The sequence below is a fragment of the Leucoraja erinacea genome, chromosome 10 (assembly GCF_028641065.1).
Source record: "Leucoraja erinacea ecotype New England chromosome 10, Leri_hhj_1, whole genome shotgun sequence".
Classification (NCBI taxonomy): domain Eukaryota; kingdom Metazoa; phylum Chordata; class Chondrichthyes; order Rajiformes; family Rajidae; genus Leucoraja; species Leucoraja erinaceus.
The window spans coordinates 47,263,627-47,284,957 of record NC_073386.1 but is presented as its reverse complement, the minus strand read 5'-3'; the positions used below and the strand labels follow the sequence as shown (position 1 = coordinate 47,284,957).

Here is a 21,331-nt window from a genome sequence, read left to right as displayed (position 1 = left end):
CCGCTCCCTCCATAACTCCCTTGTCAATTCTTCCCTTCCCTCTCGGTCCACCCCCTCCCCGGGCACTTTCCCTTGCAACCGCAAGAGATGCAACACTTGTCCCTTTACCTCCCCCCCTCGACTCCGTTCAAGGACCCAAGCAATCGTTCCAGGTGCGACAGAGGTTTACCTGCATCTCTTCCAACCTCATCTATTGCGTCCGCTGCTCTAGATGTCAGCAGATCTATATCGGTGAGACCAAGCGGAGGTTGGGCGATCGTTTCGCCGAACACCTCCGCTCGGTCCGCAATAACCAAGCTGACCTCCCGGTGGCTCAGCACTTCAACTCCCCCTCCCACTCCGCCTCCGACCTCTCTGTCCTGGGTCTCCTCCATGGCCACAGCGAGCAGCACCGGAAATTGGAGGAACAGCACCTCATATTCCGTTTGGGGAGTCTGCACCCCGGGGGCATGAACATCGAATTCTCCCAATTTTGTTAGTCCTTGCTGTCTCCTCCCCTTCCTTAGCCCCCCTGCTGTCTCCTCCCATCCCCCAGCCTTCTGGCTACTCCTCCTTTTCCCTTTCTTGTCCCCACCCACCCCCGCCCCCGATCAGTCTGAAGAAGGGTTTCGGCCCGAAACGTTGCCTATCTCCTTCGCTCCATAGATGCTGCTGCACCCGCTGAGTTTCTCCAGCTTTTTTGTGTAACCTTCGATTCTCCAGCATCTGCAGTTCCCTCTTAAAAACTGTATCTACTTGTTCAGCATCGTCTTTAATCTGCCCTCTGGAGTAATAACTAAATTATGTTTTAATTTGATTAACGTACACATCAAAATATTTTCTCAGTGCGTTTGATTAATTATTATTGTGGTTTTGTTTTGCAGGTCAGCTCGATAATGTGGATGTCAATCGGCTAAAAGAAATTGAAAGAACTCTGAATGATGCCAAGGATCAAATGAAAGATAGTGATTTAGAAAGGAAGTTGGCAGATCTAGAAAAGGCTGAGAAAGAGCAAGCTAATGCAATTATTACCTACCAGCAAGATATTGAAGATATCCTGAAGGACATTAAAAACCTAGAGGACATCAAACAAACATTACCTCCTGGCTGTTACAATACCCAGTCTCTGGAGACCCCATAGTTATCTTCTTCACCTCTGCATCCTACCCAAAAAGCTAAAGTGACATTGTACAGAAATTGCCTTATTACCAAATCTTTTTCATTGTCTGACACGACATCATTAAGTGTTCCAAGGCTCATAACTGAAATTCCTCAGGCATCAAAATGCAGCTGTTTGGATGAAGCACACGATTGTGGACATCGGGGGTGGGAGTGAGTGACATACCTATATGGCAATATACTGGGATCCTGGAAGAACTAAGTTTGTGTTAAAAGGACAATCTGAGAAAGCCACACTCCATCTACCAGATTTAATCACTCCACACCAATAGCTTGAATTATTAAGCATTTATTTCCCGTGGCCAAATACAAAGGCTCCTTTTGCTGCAAGGAGAAAAGGTTGGCTTCTATCAATACAATGGTGTTTAAATGAAATAACTAAGGCTATTAATGTAGGTTTGTCTCTTTCCCCCCTGCTGCACGGAGGCATTTGTTCTTGATTGCATTCAAATCACAAGTATTAACATAGCTTTGTGATGTGACTTTCTCTCTATCCCTGCCCCAAACTTTATTAAATGACCAGACTAGCTGTGAAGGATTATGATTAGTTAACATGTTAATATTTAACTTTTTACCACTTCACTTCCGAACTGCACGTTGAATCACATCACTTTAGGGTAGCAGTGAGTCACTTTAAGAGCATTTTATACAGTATTCAACATGTTAATGTTGTAAATTACCATGAAAGCTGGTCTTCTCATTAGTAAACAGTTTAGTTATGTAACACTAATCCCTCGGCTGCCTACTTTTTACTTTCAGCTATTTTGCAAGTGAAATGCCCATAAAAATGTCTTGCACTTTTTGTGTGGATGACACTACTTCTGTTCCCAAGACTGCTGCTTCATCTGTATCAAAGTCAAAAGCATAAACCTATTTTTTACAGCGACACTCTATGCAACTTTGTACATTGCGTAGCAAAAAAATAAAATTACCTGATACACTGGTGCTATTAATTATTTCAAATGTTATATTTTTGTGTGAATGTTTTTTATCATATAATAGTATGAGGAAATGTTGAGTCTGTCTTCGTGTAAATATACTCTATATAATTGTTTCAGGATTGGCTCTGTGAGTTACCTCCCCCCCATCCTCAAGTTTCTGCCACCAACAGTAACTTTTATGGACATCCTTCTGATTGCCTTAGTAATTCTGTGGTATTTTGCTTGCTTGTATACACAGCTTAGATTTTATTTTCTATTTAGGGCTGCCAGTCTTAAATTATTTGGAGGAAAATTACCAGAAGATTATTACTGATATGTAAATACCCTCCAAATGTCCAATATTCAAAAGTAATTATTTGAAATTCTTTCCTCCCGACCATCTTCCTGCAACTCCCCACCCCTAAATGCCATCCTTGGAAACCTTCCCCTGCCCAAACATATTAAATTGTACTTCACTTTATACCACGTTTTCAAAGCAGGGGGAGTTTCCTATTTTGGCCCAAATGGAAATACATAAAATAAGCCTGTTATACAAAATGGAGAGAATAAAACTTTGGCAATCTTTTCCAGCACGTGCCTTGTGGAGGGGAGGCAGGCTGTGTGTGCCCTTCGCCCTTAATCCTGATGGTGCAATGCCAGCCAGACCAAACTGCCTCTGCAAACTGATGATGAAAAATGTAATCAGTGTTTGGCTTTGTTCAATTCTGTTTGTAATCAGTTGTAAGCCAACTCACTGCATGTAATTATTATCACAGATGAACATTATTACCGATAATTACTTAACCATCCATAATTGTACACATAGTTCCTGCCTGAAACTATCACTGAAGTGGTTTTACTATAAGAGGGACGCAGGCTTTGTCTTACTAGCACTGAGCAGATCAAAAGGGTTGCACGCTCTTTCCCAAATTTGTGCCTAAAGCAAAAAAGATATCTCTATTTTGAAGTTTAACTATAACAGCCTCTCCTGACACTGTACTTAGACAATACAGCAGTTTTTGTACCTTTTACAGCAGCAATACTGTTTATTTATCATGTAAGGAAGTCAATTAATCAAAAGTATGAGGTTAACGTCCTACCTGTAGAAAACAAACATGTACAGAATGATTGACATAGTATGGAAAAGGTGCAACAAACTCGGCACATTCTGTGTTGAGAAATAGATCCATACTTGCCTTATCCCATGCCTTTTGTTGTAAGCCTTCTGCCTTAAAGTGCCATCATACTGTTAGGAATGACGTGCAACACTTATACAATTTTATGTATAAAACAGTATTTCTTATTTATAAGACACAATATTTGTAATCTTTATCCAGGTCTTGTGTGTGTTGCACATTCTTCTTGTAATGATGTGACTTGAACACTGCTTTTTCCTTAACACCTCTTTTGACTCAATTGCAGTGGCCAAATGCCTGGCAGATTATTGTTTAATACCATTCTTGTCTGTAAATCAAATTGTACCATTTAAATAAATAAATGTGGTATTACATCAACGTATGAACATATGCTTCATTTTGTTACCTTTAAATGTTTCCTTTTCATTCATATAAGAATCGTCTCACTCAGCTGTGTAAAATATGAATTATAAATTTTGACTTGCCCAAAGGTGCTAACCTCTGAGACCTTAAATAACAGGAAAATCGGTTTGACTAAAATAAGTTCAACGTGATACACGGTTCAGCGATTAATTAATACGATTAAAATTGGAAAGCTCAATTTTGGAACCTCCTTGCATTAGGGCTATTGTTAAAATATATGCATGAAGTTCAGATACAACAACTCCTGTAAAAGGCCCTCAAAGCAACATCTAAATATAAATCTTCTGCAACCTCAGCTCTTTCCAGCATTACCTTTTTTCTTTAAAACTCGCCTTGATTATTCTGTACATACCAAGAATTAGTTAGAACTTAATCTTTTTCTTGCGTATGGCGTGCACAGCCTAAAGTTGTAGGACAACTTGTTCTATTTGATTTTATTTGATTGTGCACGCCAGGTTGATTGCATTTGTTGAAGCAGGGCGGACCACGTGAAGGTTGCAATCTCCCACCACAGAACTTAATATTGTTAAGCAGCTCTAGCTCTATCACTGCCTACCCCCTGTTTTGGGAGTTACTGGTTGGACTACAGGGTTGTAGTTTAAAAACAGTCACCAATTAGGAATATCGACTCTTCTGTCAACATTGCACTACAGAAATGGATCAATGGGTCTTGGGATTCCTTCCAGAGAGAAACGACACCAAAAGATGAGGAATCATATTCTATTCCATTACCTGATAGGTACTGGAAATGCAATGGGATCAAAATCTACTGCAATGATGGGTCATACATGTATTGTGTGTGTGCGTGCACAAGGTTGATTGCACATTCGAGTAATACACAAAACCAATGTTTTCAGGCAATCGATCCATGGACACCAAGTAGAATCTAGTTAACCAAGTCATCTTTCAGGTGTACTTTCATTATTTCAAGTGAATGCTTTGCCAATAAATATTGGCAAAGATATATGATAACATCTCAATATTCCCTAGGACATTGAGGGAAGTTAGTGTTGAAATAGCTGGGACTATGACAAATAATTCAAATGTCATTAGAAATGGGAATAGTCCCCGAGGATTGGCGTACTGCGCATGTTGTTCCATTGTTTAAAAATGGTTCTAAGAGTAAAGCTAGCAATTATAGGCCTGTTAGTTTGACTTCAGTGGTGGGCAAATTAATGGAAAAGATACTTCGAGATAATATATATAAGCATCTGGATAAACAGGGTCTGATTAGGAACAGTCAGCATGGATTTGTGCCTGGAAGGTCATGTTTGACTAATCTTCTCGAATTTTTTGAAGAGGTTACTAGGGAAATTGACGAGGGTAAACCAGTGGATGTTGTCTATATGGACTTTAGTAAGGCCTTTGACAAGGTTCCTCATGGAAGGTTGGTTAAGAAGGTTCAACTGTTTGGTATAAATGAAGGAGTAGCAAGATGGATTCAACAGTGGCTGAATGGGAGAAGCCAGAGGGTAATGGTGGATGGTTGTTTGTCGGGTTGGAGGCAGGTGACTAGTGGGGTGCCTCAGGGATCGGTGTTGGGTCCTTTGATGTTTGTCATGTACATCAATGATCTGGATGAAGGTGTGGTAAATTGGATTAGTAAGTATGCAGATGATACCATGATAGGGGGTGTTGTGGATAATGAAGAGGATTTCCAAAGATTTAGGCCATTTGGAAGAATGGGCTGAAAGATGGCAGATGGAGTTTAATGCTGATAAATGTGAGGTGCTACACCTTGGCAGGACAAATCAAAATAGGACGTACATGGTAAATGGTAGGGAATTGAAGAATACAGTTGAACAGAGGGATCTGGGAATAACCGTGCATAGTTCCTTGAAGGTGGAATCTCATATAGATAGGGTGGTAAAGAAAGCTTTTGGTATGCTAGCCTTTATAAATCAGAGCATTGAGTATAGAAGCTAGGATGTAATGTTAAAATTGTACAAGGCATTGGTGAGGCCAAATTCTGGAGTATGGTGTACAATTTTAGTCGCCCAATTATAGGAAGGATGTCAATAAAATAGAGAGTACAGAGGAGATTTACTAGAATGTTGCCTGGGTTTCAACAACTAAGTTACAGAGAAAGGTTGAATAAGTTAGGTCTTTATTCTTTGGAGCGCAGAAGGTTAAGGGGGGACTTGATAGAGGTCTTTAAAATGATGAGAGGGATAGACAGAGTTGATGTGGATCAGCTTTTCCCTTTGAGAATAGGGAAGATTCAAACAAGAGGACATGACTTCAGAATTAAGGGACAGAAGTTTAGGGGTAACATGAGGGGGAACTTCTTTACTCGGAGAGTGGTAGCGGTGTGGAATGAGCTTCCAGTGGAAATGGTGGAGGCAGGTTCGTTGGTATAATTTAAAAATAAATTGGATAGGCATATGGATGAGAAGGGAATGGTGAGTTATGGTATGAGTGCAGGCAGGTGCGACTAAGGGGAAAAAGGTTGTTCGGCACGGACTTGTAGGGCCGAGATGGCCTGTTTCGGTGCTGTAATTGTTATATGGTTATACTAGACCAAGTGCAGACCCGTTGGGTCTGTTCCCCCAAAGTGCGGTTGTGTGTGGGGGGGGAGGCGGCATGCAGCGTCACACAGTAACTACCCCCCCCCCCCCCCCCCCCCCCCCCGCACTCACGCTAATGGAGCGGAGGAGGGAGGGGGGAAGAGAGGGAGAGGGGGAGAGAGAGAGAGAGCCCCTTTTTACTTCAACCCAACCTCTAACCATATTTTCATTTTCAAAACAAATTAAGGGTACTCACAGTGCTGTAGACATTTGTCAGTGTCATTCAGAGCTCTGATTGAGGCACACCATTTGCAGAGATTGATTGAGGCACACCACTTGCAGAGACTGATTGAGGCACACCACTTCCTGGTTTTATAGTCCCTCCCCCCTGCTGCCAGCGGGGGCAGCAGAGAGAATGGAGAATTTTGTAAAATCATTAATATCTCTGTCATATTTCATCGACGGGAAAAATCCTCAGCACACATACGGCGGAGGGGGGCTCTGAGCGAGGTGGCCAAAAATGACGGCCGTAGGTGGCGGCGTTCTCTCGGAAATCGCAGCACAGATCGCCAAAACCGGTCAAGAACAGAGTTTTAGTAATATATAAGATGGTGCTGATCCAAGTGTGCTGCTCCTTTGCAGCATGTGTGTTAACCAATTCAAACCAAATACACAGTTCAAAATCCTACATATTCCATCTCCACCTGGGGAGGCAAGTTCCTAATTTTGTGACAATGATCAGGAGTGAGACCTTGCATGGTTTCCTCCTCCCCATTCTTATTTGAGAACAAACCTGGACAAATTGAAATTGTCATTCTTTCATTTAAAGGGTCTGACTTGGGATGGGAGATGTTTATCTTTTCCCAGTTGCATTCCAGTTGCTTCATTCTCAAATTGTAAATAAATAAATTGTAAATGCTCAATGTGCCAGTGGGAAAATTGGAACAATTAGTACTCAAAGACTAATGAGATACTGAAGCTGTTTGAGAGGCGGACATCTGATAGGGTGGCGGAGGGATAGGATTGGAGGGTTGTAGTCAGAAGGTAGAGAATATAGACACAAAATACTGTAGTAACTCAGTGGGTCAGGCAGCATCTATGGAGAAAAGGAATAGGTGATTTTTTGGTTGAGACCACTTGCAGAGATGACTGCTGACTCCAGGTTCCATGAGTTTGGAGGTGAGCTTGGATGGGATAATGGAATTGAAAGCCATGCTTCTTACAGTGAAAAGTATTTAATTTTAATCGCCAAGGGAGAAATCTATTGGCATGTCAATAGTGTTTACTGTTTAGAGACAAAACACAAGTAACTCAGTGGGTCAGCAGCATCTCTGGAGAAAAGTAATAGGTGACGTTTTGGGCCGAGACCCTTCTTCAGACGGGTTAGAGAAGGGTTTGGGATACAGAAGAAGGGAGCAAACACAATCGGGTTAGGGAACTAAGTGAGGATAATACAGGAACATAACTGGTTACAGATGAAGGAGAAACGATAGAGCGGGAGAAATTGAAGCAGGAAATGGTCAGACATGGATTTGGGGTGGGCGGGGAGGGAGGGTAGACTTGGGAGTAAAAATGGGATTAGATTATTTTTTCAGTTAATTAAATACTATAAAACGTCGTTCATAAGCAAAAGGAGCAGAATTAGGCCATTTGGCCCATAGAGATTACTCCGTCATTCAATCATGGCTGATCTGTCTATCCCTCTCAACCCAATTCTCTTGCCTTGTAACCTCTGCACCCTTACTAATCAAAAACCTGTCATCTGCTTTAAAAATACCCAAAGATCTAACCTCCACAACTGTTTCTGCCAGTGAATCCTTCAGATTCACCACCCTCTGGCTAAAGAAAATCCCCATCATCGGAAAATCCCCATCTAAGGGGTACGCCCTTTTATTGTGAGGCTGTGCCCTCTGGTCCTAGACCCTTCCACTAGTGGAAACATCCTCTTTACATCCACTCTTGTCAGTCCTTTCACTACTCGGTAAGTTTCAATAAGATCCACCCATTTTCCTTCTAAACTCCAGCGAGTTCAGATTGATGTTATATTTTACAAGTTATTCACATTTAAAACAGCGCCCCCACTTGCCGCCCACTCCTGCGCGGTTGGGGGAGGGTTCCCGTGCGAGTCACAACGGGGATCTGTGGTGTCACAACGGGAACACGTCAACCACGGGGACCCATGGGTAAGTTTTGTTCCATTTTACAAACAACTCCACGGGTCCTCTCTTCACTTTATTAACTTTAACTTAATTTCTCCCATCAACGGCACAACTTTGTACGCGGAAGTCGCGCCTGTGCAGTGCGGGTCCTTCAGTCACACATGTGCAGTTTGGTGAAATATTGTGATGGGGGTATGGGACTTCCGTGTGACAAGAACCCAACGGGTCCACCAGCCATCTAGTTTCCTTATAAAGTCTTAGCATTACATCCCTGCTTTTATATTCTAATTCTCTCAAAATGAATGTTAACATTCTTACAACAGTATAATCCTTACAACAGTATAAAAGTGATTGAAAATAGTGAGAAAAATATGGGGAGAGGAAAGGCAAGAGGAGTGGGGTTTGATATGCTGCTAAGGAAAGATATCCTTTGGAAACTCTTTTAAACGTTATCAAGATGACTGTGTGGATCTTAAATGCAGGCGTACTAAGAAGCCTCAGCAGAAATTCAGAGCAGCCAGCAGAAAATTTAACAGGGACGTCCAAATCTGAATGGGTGTTGAATGAACTGTTCTGGGAGGAAGCAGTGGGCCACTGTAGGCCGTACATGGAAGATTACAGGACCATTAATAGTCACTCAGAATGGTTTGTGGAACATCAGAATCCACTTAAATGTGGGAGTTAAGAAAACACAAAGGCCTGTGGGCAGCCATGTTAATCACACAGTGGGGGAGATAAATCAGCAGCAGCAACAACCACAGAGTTGACATGAACTCAAGTTCTGCTTGCAATGTGGAACGATAGATGTGAGCAAGGGACTGGGAGAAATATGAATGAATTGTAAATGTTTTATAATTTGAAATCCCAAAGATAAATGGAATATTTAATAAACTTAAGTATAAATTGACTAATGCAGGGTCTCGACCCGAAACGTTGTTATTTCCTGTCACCACCCCCTCTACCACACATGTTGCTCAGCCCGCTGAGTGCCTCCAGCAGTTCAAATAGAGAACACAGAAAAGTACAGCACAGGAACGGGCCCTTTGGCCCACAATGTTTGACCCGAACCTGATGCCAAGATAAATAAATCTCCTCTGCCTGCATGTGACCCATATCACTCCATTTCCTGTATATCTAAATGCCTTCTAAATGACACTATCATGTCTGCCTCCATCACCACCCCTGGCTCTGCATTGTAGGCAACCACATTTCTTTCTAAAGTAAAAACTCCCCTGCATATCTCCTTTAAATTGTGCTCCTCTTACCTTAAAGCTATGTCCTCCAGTCTTTATCTACCCCATCAATGCTTCTCATAATTTTATACACTTATCTCAGGTCTTTCCTCAGCCTCAGATCCACCAGAGAAAGCAATCCAAGTTTATCCAATCTCTCCTCATTGTTAATACATTCTAATCCAGGCAGCATTTTGGTAAACGTCTTCTCCATCCTCACCAAAGTGCCCTCATCCTTCCTGTAATAGTGCGGCCAGAACGACACACAACACTCCAAAGGTAGCCCAACCAAAGTTCTTTAAAGCAACAACATGAATTTCTAACCCAATGAAAACTAGCATGGCGTATGCCTTCTCTACCACTCTATGTACTTGTGTTGCCCCTTTGAGGAAGCTCAAGACCTCATGATCCCTCTGCACTTGAGGCGAGTCCAGAACCAGGGTCCACAGTCTTAGAATAAAGGGGAGGCCATTTAAGACTGAGGTGAGAAAAAACGTTTTCACCCAGAGAGTTGTGATTTTTTGGAATTTCCTGTCACAGACGGCATGGAGGCCAAATCACTGGATGGATTTAAGAGAGAGTTAGATAGAGCTCTAGGGGCTAGTGGAATCAAGGGATATGGGGAGGAGGCAGGCACGGGTTATTGATTGGAGACGTTCAGCCATGATCACAATGAATGGCGGTGCTGGCTCGAAGGGCCGAATGGCCTCCTCCTGCACCTATTTTCTATGTTTCACTTCAATTGCATTAAGGATCTTGTCACTAACTTACACTTTCAAACTTACATTCGATCCCCCAATGTGTAAAACCTCACCTAAACTCCATCTGCCCATTAGTCATTTCTCTGCCCATTTCAGTAGTGGATCTATAGCTCACTGTATACCTTGACTACTATCCTCACTATCCGCAGTTTTGGTGTCATCTGCAAACCTACTGACCAACCGATCTCCGTTTCCATCCAAGGTGTTTATATATATCACTAACAGCAGAGGTTGCAGCACTGATCCCCATGGAACTACGCTGGGCATAGACCTCCAGCCAGAAAAGACACCCTTCCACTAGTCCTGAATCCAAGCGGCCAAGTCTCCATGAATCCCATGCATCTTAATCGTCTTGATCAGCCCACTCTGATGGACTTTATCAAATGCCTTAACAAAATCCATGTATACAAAATCCATGTCTGACATACCTTCATGAATCCCTCTGTCGCCTCCTCAAAAAAACCCAATTAAGTTTGTAAGACATGACTTCCCACGGACAAAGAGCACCCACACTGATCTTACAGCCTACATGTCCTTCGCCTTGGTGACTACAGATGTGAAGGGCTTCTTGAAACACCTACTGGATAGTGCATCTCAAGGAGGAAACCCACTGGATATCGTACTAGGAAACATAGAAACATAGAAAATAGGTGCAGGAGTATATCATTCGGCTCTTCGAACCTGCACTTCGATTCAATATGATCACAGCAGATCATTCAGAATCAGTACCCTGTTCCTGCTTTCTCCCCATATCCCTTGATTCCGTTAACCTTAACAGGTATATCTAACTCAGGAAAATCCTACATCTAATTCATGAAACCCTCTTGGGTATACCTAACAAATTCTTTCCCGTCTAAGCCTTTGGCAATGTGTACGCATGTTCCATATTAGTGGAAGTAAAGGTCGTCCAGAGGGCTAAGCCTCATAATTAAAGGAGATACCTTAAGAAAGGAGATACCATGATCAAATGGCGGAGCAGACCCGATGGGCCAAATGGCCTAATTCTGCTCCTTTATCTTATCGCGGAGCCTGGGATCCTGTCGAGGATCGCCAGGATTGGAGCTCCAACCGCTGGGCCTGCTGACCTTTAACATCGTGGAACTGCGGGCTGCGGAGCTTCCAGCCACGAGCAGCTCAGACTTCACCGGGACAAGTTGAATCAGTTGTCATCTTATTGAATGACAATACTAGTTCAACTTATCAAGGGACCAATTCGGGGGAGAGTTCCTTTCACAGTATGTGGGAAGTCTAGCCAGGCGTAAAGTTGCGGGGAGGGCAGGAGCGTTAAGAAGGAGGGTGTCGGTTTTATGGCAGTAACTCACTCACCGCTGCCACGGCGCTCCAGGCGCGGAGCTACCGCATTATGGCCGGGGAGGGGAGCAGCTCACATGGCTACAAACGACCGCCATCACCGGACAGCGGAACCGACTGCCATCTCAGCGCCTTCTGCCGGTCCGCTCACCTCTGGCAGTGCTCTCCGTCTGAGCAGTGAGGGGACCAGCTCAAGAGCAAAGATCATAGAGTGGAGCAGGTCAGCGGGTGATGGATAATATCACAGCAGGCGGTGGAGCTTACTCCTGCGTCAGCGCGAACAAGGGATCAATCGAGATTACTCGCACTGACATATGGAGTAAGCTCCACCGCCCGCTGTCCTGTTATCCATCGCCCGCTGACCCGCTCTTGAGCAGGATGAGCCCCGGCCAACCCCCTCCTTCTCAAAGCTCCTGCCCTCCCCGCAACTTTACCCCTGGACAGACTATCCACACACTGTGAAAGGAACTCCCCCCCCCCCCCACCCCCAGCAGCCGCAAGGTAATATCTTGCCCAAACTCAGTTGTATCTTTCTATCTCAATAAATATCACAAAATATGCCATTGTTTCAGCCACATTATGACAAAATATAGAATGTAGGTTATTTGTTATCAGTCACACCATCCCAGAAACAACAGTACTTAAAGAAGAACATTTGCTTTTACTAATTTACGAGCATGTACCACACAGTCCGTTGATCCATATCCAGTAAAATGCTGTGATAATTGCATAAAAGGTATTATTGTCTAAGAAACTTGGTGTGGAATGATAATCCACCTCAGTACTCATTTAGGCAAGTCCCAAGCTGTAGATACTTTTCAACCAACTGCCACTGATACAAATAATGCCATACACAAGAAAGGGCAGATGCTGGTTGACAAAAAGTGAACACACAGTGCTGGAGTAACGCAAAGATGCAGCAGAATTTTTGAAACGTCATCCCATCACCCATTCCTTCTCTTCAGAGATGCTGCCTGTCCCGCTGAGTTAAAGAGTGCCCACGGTAGACTCACGAGTCACTACGGTAAATTCACAGGCTACTACGTTCTTACAACAAATTTAAATGTTTAAGATTTTTACTCCAAGAGTAAATTTGATTCATGGAAATCTTTCACCATGTTGAAAGATTTTCACGAGTTAACAATTTTCCCAAGTACCCAATTTTCCCAAGTTAGTGTTACGAGTTCCACCGTTCCCGCTACGTTAATTCTACGTGATTACCACGAGTTCGATTTGTTTTAAACTCGGGACCACTCATGGGTGAACTCGCACCGTGAGACAGGGGTTTCATCAGTGAGCATTTTGCAGCGACCTCACCTTATATTCTGGTTAAATATTCTTTCCATGGAAATCTCCTATTTCACTTTGAAATTATATTCATTTGTAACCGTTTGTAACATCAGTAACCACCTTAATGTTTGTGCGTTTAGTACCGGGTTTGCTTGAAACAATTTATTGTAATGTACTGTATCTTTAAAAAAAACTACATCAACCAGGTGTGAAAATTACACTGAATCGAACGATGATTGAAATTGCTTGGGAATCGACTAATCGAGATCCTGCTGCGAAATTTTTAAGTCGAAAGTTGTATTTTATTTCAAAGTGGGAATTTGAAGATAGGGACAGAGATGCTGCACAGAGATTTTAAACTCGGGATAGCTCTTGGGTGAACTCGCACAGTGGGACAGGGCTTGAGGCAGCATCGATGGAGCGAAGGAAATAGCCAACATTTCAGGCCGGGTCTGAAGAAGGGTTTCGACCCGAAATGTTGCATTTTTGTCTACCGCAAAATGTCAATGATTCCGGGAATGCCGAGAGAGCTAGAGAGAGACGAGATGGGGAGCGGGAGAGAGAGAGAGGGAGGGAGAGAGCGAAAGACAGAGAGACACAACGTGGGTCGGTAGGTAAATTGAATGACTAACCTGCTGCAGACCAAGAAGCTCACCAAGAAGAAGTCCCCAATAATGATGGTGAGTTTTAAGAAATTCTCAATGTGTCATCAATGCATCGATCTACATTCCTCAGTAAATGTAATTCTGTTTTGAACAAGTGTTAACGACACCGCGTGAATTGTATTCAAAGGAATGCAGTCATTAATACTTGTTCAAAACACAATTACATTTACTGAGGAATGTGGATCAGAGCATTGATGACACATTGTATAACTACTTGTTAACTACTGGCTGTTAACAAGTGCTACAGTAGTAGTTAACACATCGTTTGTGTCTGATGGCCGTGCAGCGGTTGTTATCCATGTTCATTTTGTGAAAAAATCCGTATGGCGAATGTTTTAAAAAAAATCTTTATTGAACAAAGCAAATTTGTATTTCCATATGAAATACGGAAAATTAACGCGGGGCCCCCCTTAGGCGTGGGGCCCAATTTGGAAAAATCAGTCCAAACAGCTTAAGTCCGTCACTGGCTGTATGGTAACTCAAATAACACTGTATCAATGGTACATGTGACAATAAATATGAACTTGAACTTGAACTCCCTCCCACTGACTTTAGAGAAGCATATAATATAATCTCAGTAGAGTGATGACACCTTTCTTATTTTGAACTCTTCCTATATCTTCCATGGGGACGAACACTCCAGGATGTCCTCTCTCTGAGTGCCACCATGACATTCTCCCTGATCAGTAGAGCAACTCCCCTACTTTTTTTACCTTCCTCTCTATCATGTTTGAAAGATCGATGCTCTGGAATGTTGAGCTGCCAGTTAAAAAGACATTGTTATCCTTGGATTAGTACATTATTATGGTGACGGTGCACTGTGTGGAATCTTCACTACATTCCTTGATAGTTTTTGTTTAACTTAACGTCAAACTGTTTGCAAGAAAAAGAAGACACTCATGGTAACTACAGCACATGTGAAGCTTCTGGGTTTTCCATACTTGGAACTGACTTTGATGAAGGTTATTAGAACATGAGCCTGTTAGCCAAGAGTTTGATTTTTAAAAGCTGGCATGAGCATGCCACAGACCTCTAACTCATGTTGGAAATGAACGAGGTAAAACTGAAAATAAACTTGTATTCTTTTATCAACAAAGTTTTGCTTATCACAGGGCGGCACAGACACGCAGTAGAAGAGTTGCTGCCTTATAGCGCTTGCAACGCCGGAGACCCGGGTTCGATCCCGACTACGGGTGCTGTCTGTAAGGAGTTTGTACGTTCTCCCCGTGACTGCGTGGGTTTTCTCCGAGATCTTTGGTTTCCTCCCAACCTCCAAGGACATGAAGGTTTGTAGGGTAATTGGCTTGGGTTCGTATACTTGATTTAAATGTGTAAATTGTCCCGAATGTGTGTCGGCTTGTGTTAATGTGCGGGGATCGCTGGCTGGCGCGCGCGGACCCTGTGGGCGGAAGGGCCTGTTTCCGCGCTCTATCTCTAAACTAAATTAAACTAAACATCTGGACCAGGGGTGGGGAACCTGTGGCTTTCTAGGCCATTAAGTGCGGTCTTTTGAATGAATCCAAGTCTTGTAGAACAAATCCTTTTTTTAAATTAATATGTTTTTCTTCATCTTTATTTTTATGTTAATCTTAAAATTAACGTATTTCAAATACCAAAGAGTAAAAGAAGATTCAACAAAATAATCCTCCCCGACTGACGGCAACAATTAAAACATTAGTAAGTCATGAGGGCTATTTTAACACCTGTTATGCTCATGATTTAGTTCTAATGCGACTCTAGAATGTACGTTAACCTCCCTGCCTGACTGGTGCCACCACCGCCTGAGGCTGGTTGACAAGAGGGAAAATGTCGGGGAGAGCCCGCTGGTCGGCCAGCCTTCAATATTATCAACTTTTGATGGCGGTGCTTTGTGATACTGCAATATCAACATTGAAGAAATTCAATGCCACTCATCAAAACATTGTGCCAAAGATGATAGGGGCCAAAGAGTAGTAAGACCCGGGGGGGGGGGGGGGGGGGGGGGGGGGGGGGAGGGGAGGGGGGAAAGCCATTTAGCAATGTAAAAATCTGAGAATCATGACATCACACACAAATTAGCATTTCAACCTCACCTAGTTGATGTCTCCAAGGCCCCTAAAGAACTGCAGCTGAAATTGATTGAGCTTTCAGAAGATGACATTTTAAAGTCCTTATTTGACGCTAAGAAAGATCCGATTGAAATATGGATAAATGCAATAGAATACTCACGTCGTCAGCAACACGCACGGAAAATGCTTTCTTGCTTTTCAACCACTTATTGCTGCAAATCTACATTCTCCTACCTAACCCAAATCAAGACGCCCTTAAGGTCACAAATGATGGATACCCATCTAGAAGATTAGCTGAAACTGCATAGCTCCATGTTGCAACCAAATATTCAAATGCTTTCCCACAAAAAGCAGTCATTAAAAGGTTAGTTAACTTTAGAATTAACACTTTTTTTTTTCATTTTCTTGAAGTTAGTGCATAGTAGTTAGATTTTTACAAAATAATGTACATTTTGAAGTATATCTAATTGAAGCTTCTTGGATGCATCCTTATTAGATTGCAGCTAACTTAATGAGGCATTCCAACATGAAACGGTTCCCCACCCATGCTCCTGGGAAATGGCCTCGCAAAGGAAGACTGTACCCAGAAACATTGGGGGAATCAGCGAAATCCAAGCAGAAGGTTTGCCCCATAACCCTGATGCTTCCCCCATCAGCACAGTCTGGGCTGCAGGTTACCTTGAGCATTTTTATTCTCATTTCAGATTTGCAGCCTTTTTTTTTGGTTCACTGTGATGAGCTGAAAGTATCGTCTGAAATGTGATGGGGGGCTTGTGCGGAACATCATCCGGTTGTGAAGACCAGCTGTTTCTGTGCCGAATGCTCTATGGAACTTTTAGTTTTATGCTGGATCTATTCCACTGAGATGTTTCTGAATCCTGATCATGGTTACCATGGGATCTGCAAGTGCCTAATTTGACAAGCTTTCTTGAAATTCAGCTGCAAGATTTCACGGGCCACCATTATAAATCACATCATTTATTAACGTGATCATATTTAAGTGTGTACAACAAGAATTATCTCACATAATAAATCATATATTTGTATCTAGTATGGACACAAAAAGCTGGAGTAGCTCAGTGGGTCAGGCAGCGTCTCTGGAGAAAGGGAATACAGTCGAGGCATCTTCAGACTGAGAGTCAGGGGAAAGGAAAATGAGAGCCTCGACCCAAAACGTCACCTATTCCTTTTCCCCAGAGATGCTGTCTGTCCCGCTGAGTTACTCCAGCTTTTTGTGTCTATCTTCGGTTTAAACCAGCATCCGCAGTTCCTTCCTGCACATATTTATATCTGGTCGTGCTCTCTCTCTGAATATACCAAATGAATGTAGTGTGGAAAATATGAGGTCATCCATTTTGATGCACATCAGATAAACTCACAATTTGTCAAATGCTGCCAGCTGTTCACGAGCTGTTCAAAGTGGCTTAGACATGCTTGTATATTAGCCACCAATAGCCCACATACAAGCATATCAGTCGATCTGGCGAGCGATTAAGAGGCCACATAATTAGCTTAACTCTAATTATGTGAGAGGTTTTATGGCAATTGTACAGGGCCTTGGTGAGACCACATCTAGACTGTTCTGTACAGGTTTGGTCTCCTAACCTAAGAAAGGATGCAGTTAACACAGAGAGAATGCGGCAAGGGTTCACTAGACTGGATCAAGGAGACGTGGCTTTAGTGCAAGTGAAACTGTGTGCTCTAGAATGTGGAAAAATGAACGGGGATCTCCATGACTGAGAGAAAATTCATAAATGATCGCTAGGTTTGTGCAAGGAGCATGTTTCCCCTGACCTCAAGTGGCATGGTTTGAGAATAAGGGGAGGTCATTTAGGACTGGGATGAGGAGAAGTTTCTTCACTCAGAGGCTGACAAAATTTGGAATTCTCTACACTGAGCTCTGAGGAGGCTCAACCATCACCTTCATTACAGTGGAGATTGGTGGAATTCTGGACATTAAGGGATATCGTGGGATAGTACAGGAGAAATGGTGCTGAGGTAGAAGGTCGGTCACAATTTTAATGAATGATGGAGCAGACTGCAAGGGCCAAATAACTACTCCTGCCCCCCATTCTCGTGTTAAAAAAGGACACAAAGTGCTGGAGTAACTCAGCAGATCAGGGAGCATCTCCGGAGAACATAGAGAGGTGATCCTTCAAATCGGGATCCTTCACTGATTATGTTGTGGGGGGGGGGGGGGGGGGGGGTGAAGCTAGCATCTGCAGTTCCTTGTGTCCCCATTCATATGTTCTCACGTTTAGATTTTGTATTCAGGACAATGCCTATTCATAGTTCTTAATCAAAGTAGCTATCATAAAGTGAAGGCTGCAACCATTTCCACCATGTTCTATATTTCATTTAGATTATATGGGATGTTTCAGCAGGAGTTAACATAAAGGCCGTATTTCAAAGTAATATAATATTCCACCTCTTGTAGAAGAGTTCTTTGACAGATCTACCACTTGGCCTTAAATTCCGAGCCAGCAGGCAGTCTTCCTTTAAATAAAATCTTCATTTTTTTTCCCCAAACTACAACACTCAAAAACCACTTGCCCCTTAATGCAAGCGGAAACAGCTCCTGTTCTCATAGGAACTGTAGCCACTGCACATCTGTTGCAGGATTTTTATCCAGCTGTGCTTGGGAACTGCTTCTCCTATTTGCCAGGAAGTGACCAAAAACACTGCATCTGAATTTTTGTTTTTGCCCCAATAACCACTCACTCTTTTTTACAGAAGATTAAATACTAATCCTGACAATTGACCACCTCATCCATGCCTCTCTTGCCCCGTTCCTCTCACCTATACACTGCAATAGAAAACTCAGACATTAACTGGGCAAACTTGCAATACTGGGGTCATACTTGCCAAGAAATATGTTGCGAGCTTGAGTTCTCCCTGGAGTTATTCGGTGTAAGTATTTGCTACGCTCTTTCCAGATCCCGAGAGCAATACTGGCAGTACACTAGGACCAAAGAACAGTCACAACTTTGGGAACTGAAGCAAATATGTACAATTTAAATCCTTATTAAAAATGTCAAATTGTAAACCTCAGTACAAATTCCAGCTGAACTTGATGGGAACTAAACACGATATTCCCACGAGCAAGACATAGATAAATGTGAGCTGTATTTAAGGCAGGATTTTAATTTGTGATTTAGATTATTAATCTAATTTACTGCAGCCCCATTTGTGCTGGTCTTGCAGGAAAATGTCTGAGCTCTCTTTGCTTGTGGGGACTAGACTGCTCCTTCCACACGTATGTGGACAAGCCTTGTGCTAAAATCCAGGCATCCCTCCTTGTTATTGCATCTGATGTATGGAAGATCAGGAAGACACATTGCAGACTTCCCTAAACCTGATGTAAGTGGCATTTTGCACCATACAAAACATCTTCAGTCAAAATGTACCACACAGTGACCGTAACACTTGACAGGCAGAAGAATCTCTAGGCCTGAGACATTAAAACAGAAAATAAAGAACGACCAAAGATAGGCACAAAATGCTGGAGTAACTCAAAAGGTCAGGCAGCATCTCTGGAGAGAAGTAATGTGACTGCCATATCTGTAGTCTCCCCCTCCCCTGACTCTCAGTCTGATCGGTCTCGACCCGAAAAGTCACCCATTCCTTCTCTCCAGAGATGCTGCCTATCCCGCTGAGTTACTCCAGCATTTTGTGTCTATCTTCGGTGTAAACCAGCATCGGCAGTTCTTTCCTACACAAATAAAGGATAACCTTTGGATATTATTGGAAAAGGGAAAAGAATGACAGATAACGTAAAGGATAAACTGACACAAACAGGGTTAATGTTTTTTAAACTTGTGCCTGTCCCAGATCACCTTGACACTAAGTGCACAGATGTGAATGTTTCTGCAGTAGCGATGCTTCAGCCTGTAACTATGTTATAGCTACATGCTGTCACTGGCACCATTCACACATCTTTTAATGAATCTTTCTGCCCGTTTTGTATTTAAATTGCACCCCAGTTATGTGCTCACTTTAACAACTCTTTTAAACCAGAAAAGAAAAAGACAATGATGAAAGCCTTCTGTTTGACCCCAGGCCTTTCAGAAACACTGGGAGGATAATAGGCTGCTAAAGATACATTTATTCCACTGGAACTGAGTGCTGAAGTTGTAACGCTCCAAGGTCTAACAACATGTTAGGAGACAGCTTTTTTTTGCATGGTTTTCAGGGAAGTGTAGCTGACATTTAGTTATCTTTTAGTTGTGGAGCAGAGAGAGTAGGGAACAGGGCCAATGTGGCACGGATCGTAGCAAAAGATACAGCTGGGGAACATCCCTAGATAAAGTAAGACTGGAGAGAATACACACCAAGAATGTGAAGTGAATTCTCTGAGGAATAGAAGCAGCAGAACTTGGCAAAGAAAAGCTTTTACATGAATGTGCTTGAGAGAGATCCAGATGAACTGGAGGTTGTGAATGTAGCCCATGTTGTCATTCATACTTTCTCACTCTCCAGTTTGTCCTTTTAGCTTCAGTTTATCCTTCTGAGTGTCAGTTTTTAACAAATAAAAAATAATATTTCCTTAATATAAAATGGTTCCCACGGGAGGCAACAATCTGGTGAAGGAATTTACAGGATATTTGTTTCCTGTCATAGCATTTTGTCTGCTTGTGAAATCTCATAAACAAAACACTTTATCAGATAACCAAATATCTAGGACCAGGCCCTTGCTTATTGTGTGACCAGATGTGAACTATATCTTTGTTTGACGATTAAGATAATTCATTGCACAATTTTGGGTTTCAACACTTTCAGTTCCCTCCCCCATAACAAACAGCTCTTCACGATTCTCATTTGTCTGCCCTCCCTGCATCAGTGGAGTTTAATCACTGCCTGGGATAGTGGCTCAATGCAACCTGGTTATATATCCATAGAACATAGAATATTGAACAGTACAGCTCAGGAACTGGTCTACCAGCTCACAATATATGTGCCGAACATTATGCCAAGTCCAACCTTTATCTACCTGTACAGAATACATATTCAAGACATCAACCATCGTGCCAGTGCCCAAACAGTCAGCTACAGGGAGTCTCAACGATTTCCGCCCAGTGGCACTCACCCCTGTCATTGCAAAGTGCTTTGAGCGGCTGATCTTGGCTCACCTCAAAACCTGCCTCCCCCCCCACACTGGACCCCCATCAGTTTGCCTACCAGACCAACAGGTCTACAGAGGACGCCATATCGGCGGCCCTACACTCTGCCCTGACCCACCTGGACTACAACAACTCCTACATCAGGCTGCTGTTCATTGATTTCAGCTCTGCCTTTAACATCGTCATCCCCGCCAGCTTGATCACCAAACTCAGTGGACTTGGCATCACTACCTCCCTCTGCAACTGGACACTGGACTTCCTCACTAACAGACCACAGTCTGTTAGGGTCAATAACCTCACCTCCTCCACTATAACACTGAACACCGTGCCACAGGGCTGTGTGCTCAGCCCTCTCCTCTACTCCCTCTTCACCCACGACTGCATCCCAAAGTACGGATCCAACGCCATTATTAAGTTTGCTGACGATACCACGGTAGTAGGACTGATCAGCGACAACGACAGGGAGGAGATCCAGCACCTGACAGCCTGGTGTGCCAACAATAACCTCGTCCTCAACTCCAAAAAGACGAACGAGATTATTGTTGACTTCAGGCAGACCAGAGGAGGCAGTCATACCCCCATCCATATAAACGGGACTGAG

At 43.0% G+C, this 21,331-nt stretch overlaps 1 protein-coding gene across 1 annotated transcript in view; it reads left to right on the top strand.

Moving 5' to 3' along the window:
- The window catches only part of lamc1 (laminin, gamma 1), a 185,870-nt gene extending 182,278 nt beyond the window's left edge, over window positions 1-3,592 (top strand). Inside the window, exon 28 of the mRNA XM_055642147.1 lies at window positions 864-3,592. Within this exon, the coding sequence (XP_055498122.1) occupies window positions 864-1,120 (257 nt within the window). The 3' untranslated portion in view covers window positions 1,121-3,592. The remainder of the gene's footprint in view (window positions 1-863) is intronic.
- Window positions 3,593-21,331: the final 17,739 nt, after the last annotated feature.